Source organism: Penaeus vannamei, chromosome 7 (genome assembly GCF_042767895.1).
Source record: "Penaeus vannamei isolate JL-2024 chromosome 7, ASM4276789v1, whole genome shotgun sequence".
NCBI lineage: Eukaryota > Metazoa > Arthropoda > Malacostraca > Decapoda > Penaeidae > Penaeus > Penaeus vannamei.
In genome coordinates, this window is record NC_091555.1 from 7642883 (window position 1) to 7662882 (window position 20000).

General features: G+C 52.9%; 1 protein-coding gene across 1 annotated transcript in view; it reads left to right on the forward strand.

Moving 5' to 3' along the window:
• Nucleotides 1-20000, forward strand: part of LOC113827639 (dual specificity protein phosphatase 7) — a gene marked incomplete at its 3' end in the record, with an annotated part of 35284 nt that overhangs the window by 13162 nt on the left and 2122 nt on the right. Inside the window, 1 exon segment of the mRNA XM_070123461.1 lies at nt 8328-8590. Within this exon segment, the coding sequence (XP_069979562.1) occupies nt 8328-8590 (263 nt within the window).

Consider the following 20000-nt stretch of genomic DNA (forward strand, 5'->3'; position numbering starts at 1 on the left):
ACCTGCACGCACGCCCCTACCTGATCCACGACATCCAACGCCCACACCCTTATAGATAGATCCCCCCCCCCCCCGCCGCCGCTTCCCCGCCCGCCGCAGCGCCGCCCTCACGCCGCACCCACCCACTCTCCGCTACCCCCGCCCACGCCCGCACCCCACTTGAAGTGTTTGTCTTTGCGAACAATCGAACCTCGGGCTGTGAGAGGAGGCACACAGGCATAGGTGCATACGTGTACATGTTACAAGGACACCTACACGTACACAGAAGTACGCACATGCATACACGCACACTCATTCACATGCTCACGCCCTTACTCACTTTAGCCCATTCATACACGTTCATTCACACTAAGAGGTGTCTCTTGTGAGTCATGCGTTTAGCGTCCTCCCTTTGCTCCCCCTCTCCCTCCCTCCCTCCCTGTCTCCCTCCCTCTCTCTCAGTCTCTTTCCACCTTCCCCTCCTTCTTCTCTCTTCCCTCCCTCCTTCCCTGTCTCTCCCCTCCCTCCTTTCCTCTCTCTCTCCTCCCTCCTTCCCTCCTTCCCTCCTTCCCTCTCTCCCCTCCCTCCTTTCCTCTCTCTTTTCCTTCCCTCCTTGCCTCTCTCCCCTCCCTCCTTCCCTCTCTCCTCCTTCCAACTTCCACCTTCCCTCCCTCCCTCCCTCTCTCTCCCCTCTCCTCCTCCTCCCCCCGTCCCGTCCCTCTCTTCCTCCCCCCCCCCCCCCCCAGACACACCTGTGTTAGTGGACAACCGCGCCTTTGTCTTCGCCGCCGACCAAGACGCAGGAACGCCTTTTTTTTCTTTCTAATTTCTTGGGCGAGGCGCAGGATTTTACATAGGGGGGGAGGGGGAGGGGAAGGGCATAACTTTGTCTCCGTGGCATCAGTAGCGACACGTCGTATGAGCACGTGTGGACGCAGGGAGGGGGGAGATACGTCCCACCCCTGGGATGGGCGGGGGGTCTGTAGATGCCAATTAGATGGGTCTTATTAATTGCATTGAAATGAGTGTCACCCGAAAGATATGAGAGAGAGAGAGAGAGAGAGAGAGAGAGAGAGAGAGAGAGAGAGAGAGAGAAAGAGACAGACAGACACACACAGAAAGACAGACAGACAGAGAGACAAGCAGGCAGGCAGGCAGGCAGATAGAACTGTGACTGTGTATATATATATACACTTTTATACATCCATACAAAAGATATTGATAAACAAAGGGAAGCCATGGAGCATTCAGGTGATCCACGCGTCACCTGCGCAGGGATAGGCCTCTCCCTCGGGCGTCAGGTGCAACACAGGTGGGCGGGATTGGGAGCTTTGTTATAATCTAGCTTCTCGCCCATTTGCATCCCCGCCCACCTGCTGCTACTCTCCCGTCGGCCCCCGGTGTCTCGCGTTTGTACACTGTGGGCGCTTGTATGCAGGCGCTTGTGTGGTGGCGGTGCTTCTGTCTGTGGGCGGCGCTTCTCTCTGTGGGCGGCGCCTGTGGGGGGAAATCGGGGAGACAGGGCTTGTCTTAGATTTGGCTCTCGCAGGCACGGATACGCACGCACTTGCACCCACGCATATACGCACATGTACACACGCATACACAAGTATATACATACCTACGAATACGCATACACATACTTCTTTTTCCTCCCCTCCCCAACCATCTCCGTCCCCCCTTATCCTCAACCCCACGTCCCCCAACGCACCTGACCTGACCCTTTCCTCCTCCGTTTTTTCCCCCTTCATTTCCTTCTCATGTTCTTCGTTCTCTTGTCTTTCTCTTTCTCTTCGTTCTCCTCTTCTTTTCTTCCTCTTTGTTCTGTTCTCTTCGCCCTTCTCTGCCTCTCCCTCTTTTCTCCTCATCCCCTCTTCTCCTCCGCATCTCTCCTCCCCCTCCTCTCCTCCTCCTCTTCTCCTCCTCCTCCTTCTCCTCTTCATCCTCCTCTTTCTTCGTCTTTCTCACCTCCTCATTCGACGTCCGGAACGGCTGTCTCGCGGAGTCACGTCCTCGGGCCTCTGCTGCGAATCGGTTTTTGTTGGGTGCAGTAACCAGCGGACAATTGCAAAAAAGGGAGATAGGGGTTTAACGGGCACCCCTATCTCTTTATTCGTCTGTCTGTCCGTGTCTCTCTCTGTTCTGTTTCTCTTTCTTTTTTTCTCTTTTTTTCTCTTTTTTTCTCTTTTTTTCTCTTTTTTTCTCTTTCTTTCTCTGTTTCTTTCTTTCTCTTTCTCTCTTTGTCTTCTCTTTCTCTTTCTTTCTCTGTCTGTCTCTTTCTCTTTCTCTCGCTGTCTGTCTCTTTCTCTCTGTCTGTCTATTTCTCTTTCTCTCCATTCTCTCTAACTCTTTCTCTCTCTCTCTCTCTCTCTCTCTCTCTCTCTCTCTCTCTCTCTCTCTCTCTCTCTCCCTCTCTCTTTCTCTCTTTCTTTCTTTCTTTCTTTCTTTCTTTCTTTCTCTCTCTCTCTCTCTCTCTCATTCTCTCTCTCTCTCTCTCTCTCTCTCTCTCTCTCTCTTTCTCTCTCTCTTTCTCTCTCTCTCTCTCTCTCTCTCATATCCCTTTTTAGTTATATGAATGGAAGAAAAATAACCAGCAGGACGACATTGGCGTGCGAACTTGAGCCTTGTGGCCGGGTGACGTAAGGGCTCGCTGGATGAAGTCCCGTAACACCTGATCACCTGTAGCTGGCTCAGCTGTCCGGGTCCGGTTGTGGCGGGCAGGGGGGTGGGGGGGATAGGGGGAGGTTGAGCGTGTAGTTGATGGTTGCTAATGATAGATGGTCGTTGTACATGGTCGAGAATTTGTTATAAATGTCATTGAAGATTGATTTCAGTGTTGCCCAGTGCAGCGTTTTTTTATTTTCGTTATTTTTAGTTTGTGTTTTTTGTTTTGTTGTTTTTTCTTATCGTCTTTCGACACGCGGTTGTTAGAGAGGCATGTGTGTGCTTAAAGTGACGCCGGTTTACCTAGAAACTTAGGAGACGGAGCTTAAATCGTTCTTGCATGCTAGTGTCTCCGGCCGAGGTGGGGTTTGTACACGGCAAGACAGGTTGTACACGCGCAGCAAACGAAAGACGTGAGATGTACACTCCCCGAAGGATTTCAGGATTCCACAAAGGAGTTGGCGGGATGCGAATGAATGGGCGATATCCATTCATTCTTTAATGAGATCCGATCGTGATCATACAGATCCTCCTATCAGAAAGGTGTGTTGCATAACGAACCCCCCGCACCCTACCCCCACTCCCCACCTTCCTTCCCCCCTTCCCCCATCCCCCTCCCCCCCTACCCCGAGTTCATAGTAACGGACCTCCCCTCTCCCCACCCCTTCCCCCTCCCCGTGTTTAGTAGCAGTTTGCAATATTCTGCCGCGTCACAGGGGCTATCGGTTGACAGGGGTACGACAAGTTCACGCATTAAGGAGATCCACGACCCGCACCCTCCCCCCCTCTCCTACCCTCCACAACCCTCCCCGTCCCCCTCCCCCTCACCTGTCCTCCACAGCCCAACCCTACTCCTCTCCTACCCTCCAAAGACCGCGCCCTCCTTCCATCCTTCCATCCCCAACCCGCGCCCTCCACCCCCTTCCATTCTCCCTTACTTCCTCCCTCTTCCTTCCGTTCACCTTCCCCCTCCTATTTCTTCTTCCCCCTTTCTTCTCGGAAGGGGTAGGGAAGCTAAGAGGAGAGAGGGGGAGGGGTAGGAGAGAGGAGAGAAGAGTGGGGAAAGGGTAGGGGAAGGGGTAGGAGAGAGGAGAGGAGAGTGGGGAAAGGGTAGGGGAAGGGGTGGGGGAGCGGAGAGGGGAAGGGGAAGGGAGGTCACGTAATCCCGGTAACCTAAGCTCGCCTGGGCATCGACCGTGACCCATAGACTCGTTTCCGTTCTGGGCTTCGCGTTTTTCTTCTTTCTTTCTTGTCTTCTATTCTCTTTCATTTATTTTCTTAGCTTCTTTTTCGTTATTGCATTTGTTTGAATTCTCTGTGGCGGAATCTTAAGAAAACCTTTTTTTCTGCGTAACAAGGTTTAAACTTATGTAAATGATATATATATATATATATATATATATATATATATATATATATATATATATATATATAATTCTCTCTTTCTTTATGGCCGTTTCACCCCCTCCTTTCCACTCGCCCTGTGCCTTCCACTCCCTACTCCGGGTAATGATGACGTCAGCAGTATAACGGGTACTTGGTGGTTGGACCGGGTATCGGGTGCACAATAAGCCGTAGAAAATCCGAGTAGGTCTCTCTCTATCTATTAATCTACCTCTCCTTCTTTCTTCCGCTCTCCCCTTCTGTCTACCGCTTAGCGTTCTGCTGGTTTTGAACTGCGTGTTAGAAATGGAACGTTCGAGTGCTAGAAAATCGGACACTCGAGTGCCATCTCGCACAGAGCTCGGCCAGCCGCGGCGGCGTGCCTCGCGGCAACCTGTGGCACTTGCCGAACCGACGGTCGCTCGCCGCCGTCGCTCCCTTCTGGCCCCGGGCGGCCCTCTCCCGCCGCTGCACCGCCGGCCGCCGTTTGCTATCACACCACCACACCAACACCAGCCCACACCACCACTACACCACGGCCGCCACGCCACCAGCGCCACAGCAGGAGGAGCATGACCGTGGCCAGCTCGAGAGAAGCCTGGTGGGACGTGAAGGAATGTGAGTAATTATGTCTGGCTGCAGGCTGGCGCGGCCGCTCCGCACACGCGCGCACGCACACGCACATCCCCCACCATTCACACGTACGAGTCGTGCAAATGCTTCAGCATAGATTCGTACACAAGTTGGTGTTAGCGTGTGTGTTTGTGTGTACATCGGTGTGTAGGCATCGTGGGCATCCGCTCTGGAGGGTCAACAAATGTAGATGAACTTCATTTTTATTTTGTTATTTTTTACTTCTCTCCAGCTTCTTGCCATGCAGTCATTCACACGCAGCGAGGGCACTTGAAGGCACGAAGTGGGGGGGGGGGGGAGACCCGTCTTCAAGATGCGTGTTATCTCATACATAAACTATTCTTTGAGTTCTCTCCTCTCGGGCTCCTCATTCAGCGCCCATAGCGGCGCCCTCACACACTCCCTCATTGAGCCGCACAAACCTCACTCACGCCGCACCTGAGCGCCCGCGACCCACAACGCGCTCTTCATCCCGCGCGTTTGCTCTTCCCATTTCGCTGTTTACCTTTTCATTTCCCTTCGCGGCGCTTCCCTCCTCCTTCCTCCCTCTTCCCTCCCTCCCTCCCTCGCATTCCTGCACTGCGCGGGCCGCCCTCACGACCCTCCTTCGGCATTTCCATGTACTGTGGGTGGCGGGTGGGCGGCCGGGCTGGGCGTGGACGGGGAGGGGGCGGTGGAGCTGGCGGGTGTGCTGGAATGCGAGCCTCAGCCTGGCCACTCTTTGTCTTTATTTGGACAATTTTCTTCGCGGATTCGTGATGCAAGTCTCGGCGTGGCGCGCTCGCGCGCGCGCAATCGTGTGCTCGAATCTGAGAGACCGGATAGTCCGGTGGGTACAACCATGCATTTGCTATGTTGCCATGCACTTAGCATTTTTCCTCTCTCTTTCTCTCCTATTTTATTTCGAATTTCTGGTTGCCATGCGTGCGGCGCCCGGCGGTCCTCCACCTCGGCCTCGAGAGGAGCGCCATTCGACGGCGCAGGCTCCGCCAGTGCCACACAGCGGCCTCCCCCCCCCCCCTTGTGCTCGGGCTCTTGTGTGTGTGTGTGTGTGTGTGTGTGCTCTTATGTGTGCGCAGGTGTGGAAAGTAACGTGCGAGCGTACGTTCGCGTGTGCGCATGCGAGGCCGCGTACATGTCTTCGTGTCGAGGCAGTTGGCGACTATCATTTAGCGGTCGGGAGTTAATACGGTAATGAGGGTGGAGTAGTGTGTAGTACGGATGTCTTGCCGTCGCCCGGAATTTCCTTCCGCCGCGCTCCCCGAAGCTCTCTTTCTCCGGAATTAGTGCAGAGAGCAAAGAGAGCTTTTATCATGGCGCCCCCCCCCCTCCCCTTACGTCCCTCCCGTCCCTCTCCCCCTCCTTCCTCCTCCCTCGCCTCTCCCTCTCTGAAAAAGGTTCCTCTATCGTCCAACTGTTCCTTTTCAAACGGGAAGAGGTAGAAGACCGCGTGTGCGAGTGTGTGTGTGTGTCTGTCTGTTTCTGTCTGTCTGTGTGTCTGTGTATGTCAGTCATGTGCCATGTGTACGTAAGTCTACCTGTGTGCACGTGTACCGTTCTCCGCGAAGGAAAACTGCCCGTCGCTCCAAGCCGGTCTGTTTCCTCGCAACAAGTGAGGTGTCATTAGACAGGCCGGGGGTCCGAAGTGCTTATTTGCCACAGGGAGAGTTCGGGTCTTTTTTCTTCTCTCTCTCTTCTTCCCTTCTTTCTTTTTGATTATCTGCTAATTACGGCGTTGCATAATGATTGCCGTCGTGGCATTCCGGACCCCGCTAGCTTAATTAAAGCCGCTATTAACAGGAGGTGGATGGCCAGGGCAGATTCCAGCGCCGCTTCTTGTGGCGGTCGCGGGAGTGTGTGGTGGAGGTGGTGCTGTCACCCGTGTGTGCGTGCGTGTGCGTGCGTGCGTGCGAATGGGGTGCTGTCATGTGCGGAGATCAGCGCTGGGGAAGAAGGAGGGGGATAAGAAAACGCCAGATGGCCTGTTGTGTCAATGTTTTTAGAAATTTTCTTTGTTGTTGATGGTTGGCTGGCCGTGTGCGTGTGTGTGACGTCATTTGCCGACTTGGAAGGCGTTGTGCGCTACATTCCTGTGCCCTCCCCGCGCTGTCTCCACGGCGCGGCGGCGGGAGTCCGGCGGCGGGACGCAGGGCGCTCGCCTCGCCGTCTGGGGCCACGTGCTGCCCTGGTCGATGCCCACGCACGTGTGCCGCTGTCGCCGCTGTCGGTGTGTCTATTCTCTCTCTCTCTCTCTCTCTCTCTCTCTCTCTCTCTCTCTCTCTCTCTCTCTCTTTCTCTTTCTCTTTCTCTTTCTCTTTCTCTTTCTCTTTCTCTCTATCCCCCTCTCTCCGTCCCACCCTCTTCCTCTCCTTTCTCCCGCTCGTGAGGACGGAGCTATAGAAGGGGGAGAATGAGGAGAGGAGAGGAGTTTCGGGTGTAAACAAAGTATGCCTCGAGGGCCTGGACACACCGCCGCCGTAGACCCAGTTCACCTCACCATTTTGCCTCACGACGAGAGGGCTTTCCTCATGTTGGCGAAAAGGAGCAGTTGCCTCCCTCACAATGGCCGGATGGAAGCGGGGGGGGGGGGGTGAGGAGGGAAGGGGGGAAAGGAGGGAGGGAGGGTATTTTGGCGATGGTGAAGTCCAGGAAACTGGAGGGAGGAGAAGGAGGAGGAGGAGGAAGGTTTTTCTCATGTCTTCCTTCTCCACACCCAACCCACGGGCTTTGGGAGATCGGAGAAGTGTAGGGAGAGTAGGAAGGGGAATGGTGGGAGAAGAGGAGGTGGATTAGGAGGAGAAAAATAGTTAGAGGCAGGGCGGAGGAGAAGACAGAAGGAGAACAAGAGCATGAGGCAGGGAGAGAAGAATAGGAAAAGAAGGTAGTGAGAAGTGAAAAGAAGAAGAAGAGGAAGAGGAGGAGGTGGCAGTGGAAGGCGAGGAGAAAAGGAGGAGGAGACAGTAGGCAGGCGGTAGGCAGGGGGAGGGAGCAGCAGGAGGAGGAGGAGGAGGCAGGGGAGGAGGAGGCTGGAGGAGTACGCTTAACCGAGCGTCGCCGCAGAGCCCGAGTGCGCCAGTACCGAGCGGAGATTTCCCGGACTGGTCAAGCGGCGGCCGCAAGTTTCCGGTTGTAGGGGCGGCGTCGGTCAGCCTCGTCTCGTGTGGCGCGGACCTCCGACTGAGACATCTTCCGCCCATCCTGTGTGCTGCGCGACGTGGCCCCGGGGCGTGTGGGCGCGTGCTTGTGACGTGGACAGAGGATATGGGATTTGGATTTGGCTTTGGGCGTCGTAGGCGGAAAGTGTATAAATGTGTTTGCGTGTGTCTGCGTCTGTCTGTGTTTAGATGTTTGTGTTTTGTTCATCCCACGAAGAGCTACGCTGGTTTTATCTCTCGTCTCTGGAGAAGAGGATCAGGAAATGACTGACAGTCTTCACAGGGCCCTTAAAAGATATGTAAACCTCTAACCCAATTTATCACTATGTCTCACCTTCTAACACCCTCCCCCCCAGATCGTAATAGCCAACCCTTCCCTCCCACCCCAATCCACAACCCAAACCAAAGCAAATCCCAAGCAAATCCCCGTCGCAGCCCATCCCTCGCCCCTCTCCCCCATCCTTCCGCCTCGACTTGTCCCCCGACGTCTAATCCTTCCCCGTTCCCCAACAGGTGGCTTCGAGGAGTTTCGGTCGCGGTTCCCCGAGTGGTGCGAGAGCGCGCTACCCAACGAGCCGCCGATCGTGGGCTTCAAGAGTCTGAGGATCACGTGCCTGGAGGCCGAGGAGGACGTGGAAGGAGCGTGCGACTCCAGCCTCGGGAGGGACACCCCCCTCGACGACTTGGGCTTCCCCGTGGAGATTCTGCCACACCTTTTCCTCGGCAACGCTAAGAACTCCGGGGATCGAGATGCGCTTAATAGACACAAGATTAGGGTGAGTTTCTTGTCTTTTTTTCCCCCTTTTGTCTTTTTTTTTCCTGTGTATGGTAGGGGGCGTAAGAGCTCATGGTTCACTTGGAAGGGTTTGTGGGTGATCGGTGCGAGGATTTTGTAGGCCTATCTCAATGTTGCCGGCCTACGAAAGCTTCGAATCGAGGGAGGGAGAAAAGGCGAAAGGGAGAAGGGGGAAAGAGGAAATAAGCAAAGACGAAAGGGAGGAGGGGAAAAGGGAAAATAAGCGAGGGAGAAGGGGGAAAGGGAAAATAAACGAGGGAGCAAAGACGAAAGGGAGAAGGGGGAAAGGGAAAATAAACGAGGGAGCAAAGACGAAAGGGAGAAGGGGGATAAGGGAAAATAAACGAGGGAGCAAAGACGAAAGGGAGAAGGGGGAAAGGGAAAATAAACGAGGGAGCAAAGACGAAAGGGAGAAGGGGGGAAGGGAAAATAAACGAGGGAGCAAAGACGAAAGGGAGAAGGGGAAAAGGGAAAATAAACGAGGGAGCAAAGACGAAAGGGAGAAGGGGGAAAGGGAAAATAAGCAAAGACGAAAGGGAGGAGGGGGAAAGAGAAAATAAGCGAGGGAGCAAAGACGAAAGGGAGAAGGGGGAAAGGGAAAACAAGCGAGGGAGCAAAGACGAAAGGGAGAAGGGGGAAAAGAGAAAATAACCCGTACAAAACTTCGCCAGACAAATCGGCAAAACTTCCCGCTAATCCGGAAGTGGCCCGAAGAGGCGGGGGGGGGGGGGGTGACGGCGAGGTCGGGAGAGGGGGAGGTGGGGAAGGAGGAGGAGGGGAAAAAGGGGGGGGCGGAGGGGGAGGGCGACCCATAGGTGAGCGTGATGGGCGGTACTGGTGTCAGGTGGGGTGTGCGCGCCCGCATGCACGCTGACGACGACAGGGGTGTTGGGGGGCGGGGGGGGGGGAGAATAAAACGATTTGGGTCTTCCGGTCTGAGTGGGATTCCGCCGCTGCGAGGATTTAGATCCCACTCCCCCCACCCCCCTCGCAGCCCACCCCACCCCACCTCAACCCCCTCCCCCTACCCTACACCCACCCTCACCCACACCTCACCTGTCACACCTGCCGCGCGCGCACTCATTAGCATAAATGCACATGCAGAATGAGAGCGTGTTTGGGGGAGGGGGGGAGGGGGGGTGTTATTTATTTACTTTTATTGTTCGTATATTTTTCGGATTTCGAGAAGTGGCGGGGCCTTCAGAGATAGTGGATAACCTGTGGCGATAAACGATAAGAGGAAGCGATAAGAACAGGTAGACTGGCGCCAGCCGTGGAGGTGTCTGTGCTGCTTTTTCTCTTCTCTTCTCTTCTCTCTCTCTGTGTCTTTATCTCTCTTTCTTTCTCTCTCTGTGTGTTTATCTCTTTCTTTTTCTCTCTCTCTTTATCTCTCTTTCTCTCTGTCTCTCTCTCTTTCTCTCTCACTCTCACTCTCTATCTTTATCTATCTTTTTCTCTCTTTCTCTTATTCTCTCTCCCTCTCCCTCTCCATCCTCCACCCCCCCCATCCTCCACCCCCCACCCGCATCTTATATTTCGTGTAGGTGACTCCCCCCTCCCCCTCCATCTCCCCTGACCCCCCCTACCTCGGCTGGCCATCAGAATGAATTAGCGAAAGAATGAATGAATATCGTTATTAAATGCAGATTGGATTTCTTGCGCTAAACTCTTGAACTCTGATATTGATTGATATCGCGTGAGTTGCAATACGTAAATGTTTTTTGTTTTTTTTTTATTATTATTAACGGTAGTAGACATACGAGTCCTCAGCTGACTGGATTACCACACCGTTGCAGAGGCTCCTTTTTCGTGCATTTGCAAGACTATTGCAAGGCCAAATAACAAGCGATCACTCGAGAAGGCCAATCTAGTTTTCGATAAAATGGCGAATTGGCAACGCGACTCACTCTATTGGCGTGTATAAACAACAAATTGGTTCAGAGGTGATAAGTGGGGGCTCGCCATGTGGCAACACTACAACCACCTCCTCCTCCCTCCTCCCCCTCACCAACAATCCTCATCACCCCCCACCCCCTCCCCTCCCCCTAACACTCCTTGATGCCCACCCGCGCCACCTTGGAGAGAGAGGGGGGGTGGGAGGGAGAGGGGGGGAGGGAGGGGATACGGGCGGTAAGATGGCTAGCGAAAGGAAACAATTTCTAAGTGTATGTTTGTGCCTGTTTGTTTTGCTGCCGCCCACGATCGGCAGTATTGCGAGCCCACACTTTCATACGTGGCACATGACACATGACACGTGACACAGGCGGAGGTACGAGGTCAGTATCCCCCCCCCCCCTCCTTGCGTCTTGGCTTTAGCGTAAGTAAGGTCTTTGAGGTCAAGAGATGCTCATTTTTATTTTTATTCTTATTTTTTTAACGAGTTGGTTTTGGACACCGATGAATTTTCTCTCTTTATTCCCCCCCCCCCATTTAGGTCGTGTAGATATGTGTCTGTTTGTTCTATCTCCCAACGTTAAATTTTGGCGTATGGTGTAAAATGAAAATGTATATAAAGATTCCCTCATTTCATCTCGTCAAATTTCTTTACATTTCATCACCATCATCATTTCTCTTTGGCTTAGGTCAGATAATATTTTTTCTTCTTTATCTTTCACTTCCTTTTCTTTCATTCGTCAATTTCAACCTTCCCCAATTTCCCCCCTACTGGACCTGTCCTCGGGAGTGGGGAGAGGAGGGGGGTGGGGGTGTGGGTGGGGCCCCTACGTGAGATCTCATTCATTCATATTTTCCCTCTTCCATTCATGGCGAAGACCCCTCCCTCCCCCTACCCCCCCCCCCGGATCACCCCCGTGGCCAACAAACACCCAAACCCTTTCTCTCGAAGAGAGTCACCCACCCCCACCCCCTTCTCTTTCCCCCCCCCTCCCCCATTTTTTCTCTTTACCTGCTGTTTCATTTTCCTGTGTTCTGAGTCCCCGTTTGACAGCTGTTCCTTCCTCTACCTTATATCCAGCTCACCTTTTTTGTCTTCCTTTTTCTCTTTTCTTTCGTTATTAAAGTCTTTAGTCGATATTTTCCCTGTTCCCCCTGTTCCTCTCTCTTCTACCCCCTCTCTCCTTTCGGTCTCCCTCTCTTATCGATCTAAATATCTTCATCTACGCCTCTCTTCGTCATTATCGGGATCTCTTTCATTCCCCGTTTCCGGTCTTTCCTCCTGGGATATCGATACATCCTTCGGACCCCTACGGACTCCCCCCCCCCCCCCATATCCCCTTTTATTCCTTTCTACTGCCTTGTCCTATTCTCTATCTGTTTATATTTCTGTCTCTTTTCTCTCGTTCGATTTGCTATCTTTGCTCTCTCTTTCTATCTTTCTCTCTCTCTCTCTCTCTCTCTCTCTCTCTCTCTCTCTCTCTCTCTCTCTCTCTCTCTCTCTCTCTCTCTCTCTCTCTCTCTCTCTCTCTCTCTTTCTCTTTCTTTCTCTCTCTCTCTCTCTCTCTCTTTCTCTTTCTTTCTCTTTCTCTTCTCTCTCTCTCTCTCTCTCTCTCTCTCTCTCTCTCTCTCTCTCTCTCTCTCTCTCTCTCTCTCTCTCTCTCTCTCTCTCTCTCTCTCTCTCTCTTTCTCTCCTTTTCTCCTCCTCCCTTCTTCCTCCTTTCCTTCATTCATTCATTCATTACATTTCCCTCCCTTTTCCCTTCCTTCCTTCCTTCCCTCCCTCTTTCCTTCCTTCCCTCCCTTCCTCCCCCCTTTTCCCTCCCTCCTTATTCCTTCCTCCCTTCCTTCCTTCCTTCCTTCCTTCCTTCCTTCCCTTTTTATCAACCTGCGAATCTGAGCGTATTTGTCGTGAATGGCGGCGCCGATGTGGCAGTAGAAGGTGGCTTTGTTTGTCGGGTCGGATGCCCGTGTGCGTTCGATGTGTCGGCCGTTGAAGGGGATGGAGTGAGAGTCCCTCATTCATGTCGCGTCGGTCAACTTTTTTTTTTTTTTTTACGCCCCTCTTCCCGCTTCCCCCTCGTCGTCGTCGTCCTCTCCTCCTTTTTCCCCCCTCCTCTTCGCTTTCTTCCTCTTCGTTTTCCTTCTCTCCTTTTTTTCCCTTCCTCCTTCGCTTTCTTCCTCATTTCCTTGCCTTCCCTTTCCTTCCCTCTCCTTCATTTTCTTCCTTTCCCTCCTTTTCTCCTTTTCCGTCCTCTATCCCTTTCCTCCCCTTCCCTCGCTTTTCTCCTCCTTTTCCTCCTCTTCCCTCCCTCTCCCTACCTCTCCCTACTCACCCTCTCCTCTTCTCTCTCGACAATAAACCCATTCACATTTCGTTGTTGTGGTCTTTCGTATGTTTTTTGTTCTCCTTTTTGTCTTCATTTCGCATTCGCCCTTCTCTCCTTTTCTCCTCTTTTCTTTTCTCCTATTTTCTTTTCTTATCTTCTCAGGTTTTCACGTGTTATCTCTTCTCTCCCCCTTTATCTCTCTATCTCCCCTCCATTTCCCCCTTTCCATGATTTTCTCTCGAGTTTTACGACCTACCTTTGACCCGTGATACCCCCTCCCTCTCCCCCACCCCACCCCACCCCACCCCACTTACCTGAACCTTTCCATTCATGCGTGTTATCACAGGGAGAGGAGAGGGACGGAGGGAGGGAGGGAGGGAGGGAGGGAGGGAGGGAGGGAAGGAGGGTAAAATATGTTTTTTGAAGTCTGTTACATGTTGATCGTTGACTTTTATAATCCCTTTTCTCTTATTTCCTCCCGTATATCTTATCAAAATCCAGGATGAGAGAGAGATGGAGAGAGGGAGAGGGATAGAGGGAGGGAGGGAGAGGCGAATGAATGAATTGAATGAATGGACGAGACCAAAGATGTTGACATAGTAGTTTTGTGTATGCCTGTTGGTGCTCAGGAATCTATTTGAAGGTCTTTCCCTCCCTTTACCCCTCTCATCCTCTCCCCCTCTGCCTCCCTGCCCCCTCTCCCCTCTCCCCTCTCCCTGTCCCCTCTCCCTCCCTCCCTCCCTGTCCCCTATCCCCTCTCCCTTATCCCCCCTCTCTCCCTTTGTGGTGAAAGGGGGAGCTAAGCTGGCCAGCGGGTGGGGGGGGAGGTGGAGGGGAGGGGATGCACAGGTTAGACGGGAGAGGTATACATTCCCAACATTCCACAGGCTGCCCCTCCCCCCTCATTCTCAATCTCGGTCTCTCTCTCGCTTTCTTTCTTTCTCTCTCTCTCTTTCTCTCTCTCGCTTTCTTTCTCTTTCTTTCTCTCTCTTTCTTTCTCTTTCTTTTTCTCTTTCTCTTTCTCTCTTTCTTTTTCTTTCCCCTTGATCTATCCCTAGTCATTCACCCCTCCCTATTTTACCTCTCCATTTTTATCGCTTGTTCTCGCGTCTCTACCATTCACTTCCTCACTCCTGGCTCTGGGTACGTTATAATAGCGGTTTGTTTTCGCTTCTGTTTCTCTCTCTCTCTCTCTCTCTCTCTTATTCTTTACTTTTTTTATTCGTTGTGTAACAGAAGTCCCAGACAGAACTTGATATTCCGGTGGAGTCAGATAGGACTTGATTTATATCGCGGGTTATTGATGATTAAATTTTTTTCCTTTTTTTCCCTTTTCCCACTTCCCTTCTTCCATTGTTGGTGGATGAGTGGTGTTTGCTTAGGATAGGGATGGGTGCGGGTAGCGAGGAGGAGGAGAGAGAGGAAGAGAGAGCAAGAGGAGGATGGGGAGGTGGAGGAGAAAGAGAGAGGAAGAGAGAGCAAGAGGAGGATGGGAGGATGTGAGGAGACAGAGAGAGGGAGAGGAAGGAAGAGGGAGGAGGAAAGAGAGGAAGAGGAAGAAGGAGGAGAAAGGAGAGATGAAAGAGGAAAGAGGGAGGAGGAAGAAGGCAGGAGAGTGAAGTGATAGCCTGCTGTAATATGTCTCCTCTTTCTTTCCTCACTCCTCCTCCGCCCCCTCCACCCCAACGATTGTACCCACACTTGGGGAGATAGATGCCTGGGCACGGTCGGACAGGGGGTACCCGACCCTTGAGACCCTGAGTCCGCACTTACCCCCTCCCTCCTCCTCCCTTCCCCTCCCCCTCCCCTCCCCCTCCCCTCCTCCTCCTCCTCCTCCCTCCTCTCTCCCTCCTCCTCCTCCTCCTCCTCCTCCTCCTTCCCCTCCCCTCTCTCTCCTCCTCCTCCCTCCTCCCTCCTCCTCCTCCTCCCCTCCCTCCTCCCCCCACCTCCTCTCTCCCTCCCCCTCCCTCCCCCCTCCTCCCCTCCCCCTCCCCCTCCCCCCCTCCTCCTCGGACGTGGGCATACCACAGGAGTGCCCTACACCCTGCCCGACCCGGATATAGTGCCGAGGACGTGCACCGCCAACCCACGATTCTCGAGGGCGACCGGGGGGGGGGGGGATGGGATTGACGCGGTAGAGGGAGAGGAGGATGGAGAAAGGGGGAGAGGAGGGGGGATATTGACGCGGTAGAGGGAGAGGGAAGGAGGGAGGGAGGGAGGGAGGGGAGATTGACGCGGTCGGTAGAAAGCTTCAGGGTCGAGCCGGGAAGCTCAGGAGGCCTTGCGGCGGAGGTGGCACTGTGTTTGTGTGTGTGTGTGTGTCTGTGTCTGTGTCTGTGTCTGTGTCTGTCTGTCTGTCTGTTTTGAATGCGAGTGAGAGAGACACCGAGGTTGGAGTGTACGTCTAGGCGTTTTGAGAGAGAGAAGAGGTGGGTAGGGATCTCAGCTGAGACGGGAGTAGAGGTGGCGTATATAGTGATATCGGGAGGAGAGGGTGGGGCGTCGTTGGGGCTTGGAGGAGGGGGGTGGGGGGGCGAGAGGGGGCGTAGTTTTGTGTGTTCCCTCTTAACGCGTTACCTGAGCCAGCGACCACAGTTGTGTCTGGCCTGGAGACCCGGTGTAGTGGAGGTTGTGTCACGTTACCTTCTTCTAGCTGTATTTAGCTTGGCCGCGGCATCGGGATCTGAAAGCAGAGAGAGAGAGATTGGATAAGTAGAAAGAGGGAGGGGAGATAAAGAGATAGGAGAGTAGAGAGAGAGAGAGGTGGATAAAGAGAGAGAGAGGGGGAGAAGAAGAGAGACAGAGAGAAAGGAGAGAGGTGAGAGATGAGAGAGATTGGATGAGAGAGAGAGAGAGAGAGAGAGAAGATTGAATAAGAGAGAGAGAGAGAGAGAGAGAGATCCTCCACAGAGACAGAGGAAAAGGGAGAGGGAGTGGAGATAAAGGGAGAAGTTGAATGGGGGATGAGAGGGAGAGAGAGAGAGAGAGGAGAGAGAGAGAGAGAGATGGCCGTCAGACAGGTACGGAGAGGGAGGGGAGGGAAATGAGGAGAGGTGGGGGATAGAACATTTGGACCTGATTCTTACGGACAGTGGAGTGCTACCTTGAAAGGGCGTGGCCGTTAGACAGGTAGGGAGAGAGGAGGAGGGAGTGCTGCTGTAATGGGCAGGCTTTGAGGAAAAGGAAGAATGGAGAGAGAGAGAGAGAGAGAGAGAGAGAGAGAGAGAGAGAGAGAGAGAGAGAGAGAGAGAGAGAGAGAGAGAGAAATGACGACGAAGAGAAGTTCCTTAATGGGTCTTTGCGTATGTGTGTATGCATGCGTTCGTCTTTGTGTACGTGAGAGTTTATTGGTGTGTGCGTTTGTGCGTTCGATTATTCAACTCCTTCCCCACGGTCGCTCGCTTGCTCGCTCGCCTGTCTGTCTCCTCCCCCTCCCACTCTCCTCCCCATCCCCCTCCACTACCTCTACCTCCCCCCCTCTACCTTATCCCCCTCCCCTCCCCTACTCCTTCTCCTCCCTCCTCCTTCCTCCTCCTTCCTTCCCTCCTCCCTCCTCCCTCTTCCCCTCCCCTCATCCTCCCTCCTCCCTCCTCCCTTCCCTCCCTCTCCTTCCTCCTCCCTACTCCCCCTCCTCCTCCTCCCTCCTCCTTCCCTCCCCCCTCCTCCTCCCTCCTCCCTCCTCCCTCCTCCTCCCTCCTCCTCCCTCCTCCTTGGCGGGTCTTGAATTACGATTCATGGATCCCGCTTATTTCATTCATTCGGACTCGTTGGGTATTCCAAACCGGGTCGCTTGGCGGATACGTTTTGGCAGCTGGATACACCGCCTTCGCTCGGGCCGCTGTTGTTGTTGTTGTTGTTGATTTGTTGTTGCTTTTTGTTCTGTCTTGTTGTTGTTGTTGCTTTTTGTTCTGTCTTGTTATTGTGTTTGTTCGTATTTTTTTCTTTTTGTTCTATGTCTGTTGTTGTATTCGTTGTTCGGTTGTTCGTCTTGTATTTGTTTACTGTTGTTGTATTTGTTGTTCGGTTGTTCGTCTTCTATTTGTTCTCTCTGTTGTTGTATTTGTTGTTCGTCTTCTTTTTGTTCTCTCTGTTCTCGTATTTGTTGTTGTTCGTCTTCTTTATCTTCTGAGTTCTGTGTTTTTGTTTTTATTATTGTTTATTCGCCTTGTGCTTGGTGCCGTGCGCATTCTGATGAAGCCGACGGTGATTCAATTGCTCTTCTTTAATTAAATCTTGATGTCATATACGTAAGCACCTTTTATTTTTTATGTATATTTTTTTTTCCTTATACCCGTGACTCGAACCTTGTGTAAGACATGGGACGATTACACGTTTCTACTTTCTCTTTCCCTTTTTCTCTTTGATTCAAGATTTTTTTTCTCTCTCTCTCTCTCTCTCTCTCTCTCTCTCTCTCTCTCTCTCTCTCTCTCTCTCCCTCTCTCTCTCTCTCTCTCTCTCTCTCTCTCCTCTCTCTCTCTCTCTCTCTCTCTCTCTCTCTCTCTCCTCCTTGGCTTTTTGTCTCGTGTCTCGTTTGGCATTCGGCGCTAAGTGTCTCGCATATTGGCGTGGCGTAATCTCCATGGCATCCGTACCTATGAATTGATTGTTGTAGAGAAGCCTTCTATGTCTCCTTCTCTCTCTCTCTCCTTTATTCTTCTTTTCTTTCGTTTGTTCTGCTTTATTTACTTATTCGTATCGATGTAGCCATTTTAATCCGATGTATTTGTCTATCTCTCTACAAGCTTAACAAAAACAACAACAAAAATACACCCAATCTATCTACATCCATCCACCCATTCAGCTATCCATTCACTCACCCATTCATTCATCCCCAAGCCAACCAGGAACCCCGACTCCGCCCCCCACCCTCCCCTGACCCCGCCCCCATTCATTCATACATTCCTCCATCCATTCATTGAGTCGGTGCCCGTGAGAATCGGCTGTCCTTCGCCACCCTCACTCGACGTGGCGCTGACGAGTCATTCAGTAAGCCCATTCATTCGGCTTCAGACCTTCACCTCAGCCACTCCCCTGCCGCGCTCTCTCTCTCTCTGTCCTCCTTCTCCTCCTCCTCCTCTTCTTGCTTCTCCTCCTTGCTTCTCCTCCCCTTTCTTCTCCTCCTCCTGCTTCTTTTCCTCTTGCTTCTCCTCCTCCTCTACCTCATCTTGCTTCTCCTCCTCCTCTTCTTGCTGCTGCTCCTTTCTTCTCCTCCTCCTCATGCGCCTCATCTTGCTGCTGTTCCTCCTCCTGTTTTTTTTGTTCGTTTGCTTCTTTGTTTTGGCTTATTTCTTTCTTTTTCGTTTCTTCTTTTCTATATTTTCTTAATTTCTTTATTTTGCTGTCCTTTTGTCTACATTTTTAGGCTACGTATAACATTTAATATTGTCACCTTTGACCTTTTGTTAGTGTTTTCTTGTCCTCTCTCTCTCTTCCTCTTCCTACTCCACCTCCACCGCTTTTTCCTCCTCTCGCTCTTCCTCCTCCTTCCTGCTCCTCCCTCCTCCTCCTCCTCCTCCTCCTTCCCTCCACCCTCCCTCCCTCTCCCTCCCTCCCACCCTTCCCCTCCCTCGCCTCTCCCTCCTCCCTCCTCCTCTCCCTCCTCCTCCTCCCCCTCTTCCTCCTCCCCCTCCTCTCCCTTCTCCTTCTCCTCCTCCCCTCTTCCCCCCTTCTCCTCCTCTCTGCTCCTCCTCCTCTCCTTCTCCCCTCCTCACCTCTCCCTCCTCCTCTTCCCCCCTTCTCCTCCTCCCCTCCCTCCTCCTCCCCCCTTCTCCTCCTCTCTGCTCCTCCTCCACCACCACCTCGTGCAAAACTCCCGGATGAATTTCCATATCCGGTCCTGTTAGCCTTCAGAGAATTGCGAAAGACTTTTATTATTATAACGAGCCTTCCTCCTCCTCCTCCCTCCTCCTACACCCCCCCCTCCCCAATCTCTCTCTCTCTTCTCCCTTCTCTCTTCTCTCTTCTCCACGCACGTTCTCCACTTTCATCGTCTTCTCTCGTTTTTTTTCCTCTTTTTTTATTCCATTTCTTTACGATTTGCTCGGGCATGTTTTTCTTTTCTTGTGTTTTTTTGATGTTCTTTCTCTTTCCTCTTCTCTTCCTCCCTCCTCCTTCTCTTTTTACTCCTCCCCCTCCTCCTCCTCCTCCTCCTTGCATACTACCCCATCCTCATCCTCATCCTCCTTGCATACCACCCCATCCACCTCCTTCTCCTCCACCTCTACCTCCTCCTCCTCCTCCTCCTCCTTGCATACCACCCCATCCGCCTCCTCCTTTTCCTCCTCCTCCTCCACCTCCTCCACCTCTTCATCCTCATCCTCCTCCTGCCCTGCATACCACCCCCATCCACCTCCTTCTCCCTCCACCTCATCCTCCTCCTCCTCCTCCTTGCATACCACCCCATCCGCCTCCTTCTCCTCCACCTCTTCCTCCTCCTCCTCCTCCTCCTCCTCCTCCTCCTCCTCCTCCTCCTCCTCCTCCTTGCATACCACCCCATCCGCCTCCTTAAACTCCTTCTGCGTCTTGTCTTGGTTCGGGGATGATGTTGGCCTTATTGTCTCGCCTTATTTATTCACCATTGTCTCCTTGATTCGTCCGTTGCATTGTCTCATTTCTCTCTGCGTCGCTTAGCACTCTCTCTCTCTCTCTCTCTCTCTCTCTCTCTCTCTCTCTCTCTCTCTCTCTCTCTCTCTCTCTCTCTCTCTCTCTCTCTCTCTCTTTATCTGCCCTTGCTTCTTTTCTCTCTCTCTCTTTCTCTTTCTTTTTCTCTTTCCATGTTAACACTAACTTTCCCTTCTCTCCCTACCCCTCCCCCTTCCCCAACCTTGCATCCTCTCCACAATCCTCTTCTCCCCCCCCCAGCCCCCTTCCCCCTCCCCTTTTCACCTCACCCCAATTCCCCCTCGTTTCCTCCCCCCTTCCCCCTTCCCCCATCCCCACTCCCCAACCCCCCTTCCCCCTCCCATCATCCCCATCCCCCCACTCCCTCTGCTGTGGCCTCTGCCCCTTCATCCATTCATTCATGTACCTTGTGTCGTACTCCGGCGTGACGCAGACCCCGCCCCACGCCATTGTTTACTCGCCCCTCCCCTCCCCCTCAACCATCCCATCCTCCCCTCCCCCTCCCTCCTTCTCCTCCCCACACCTCCTCCCTCCTCCCCTCCCTCC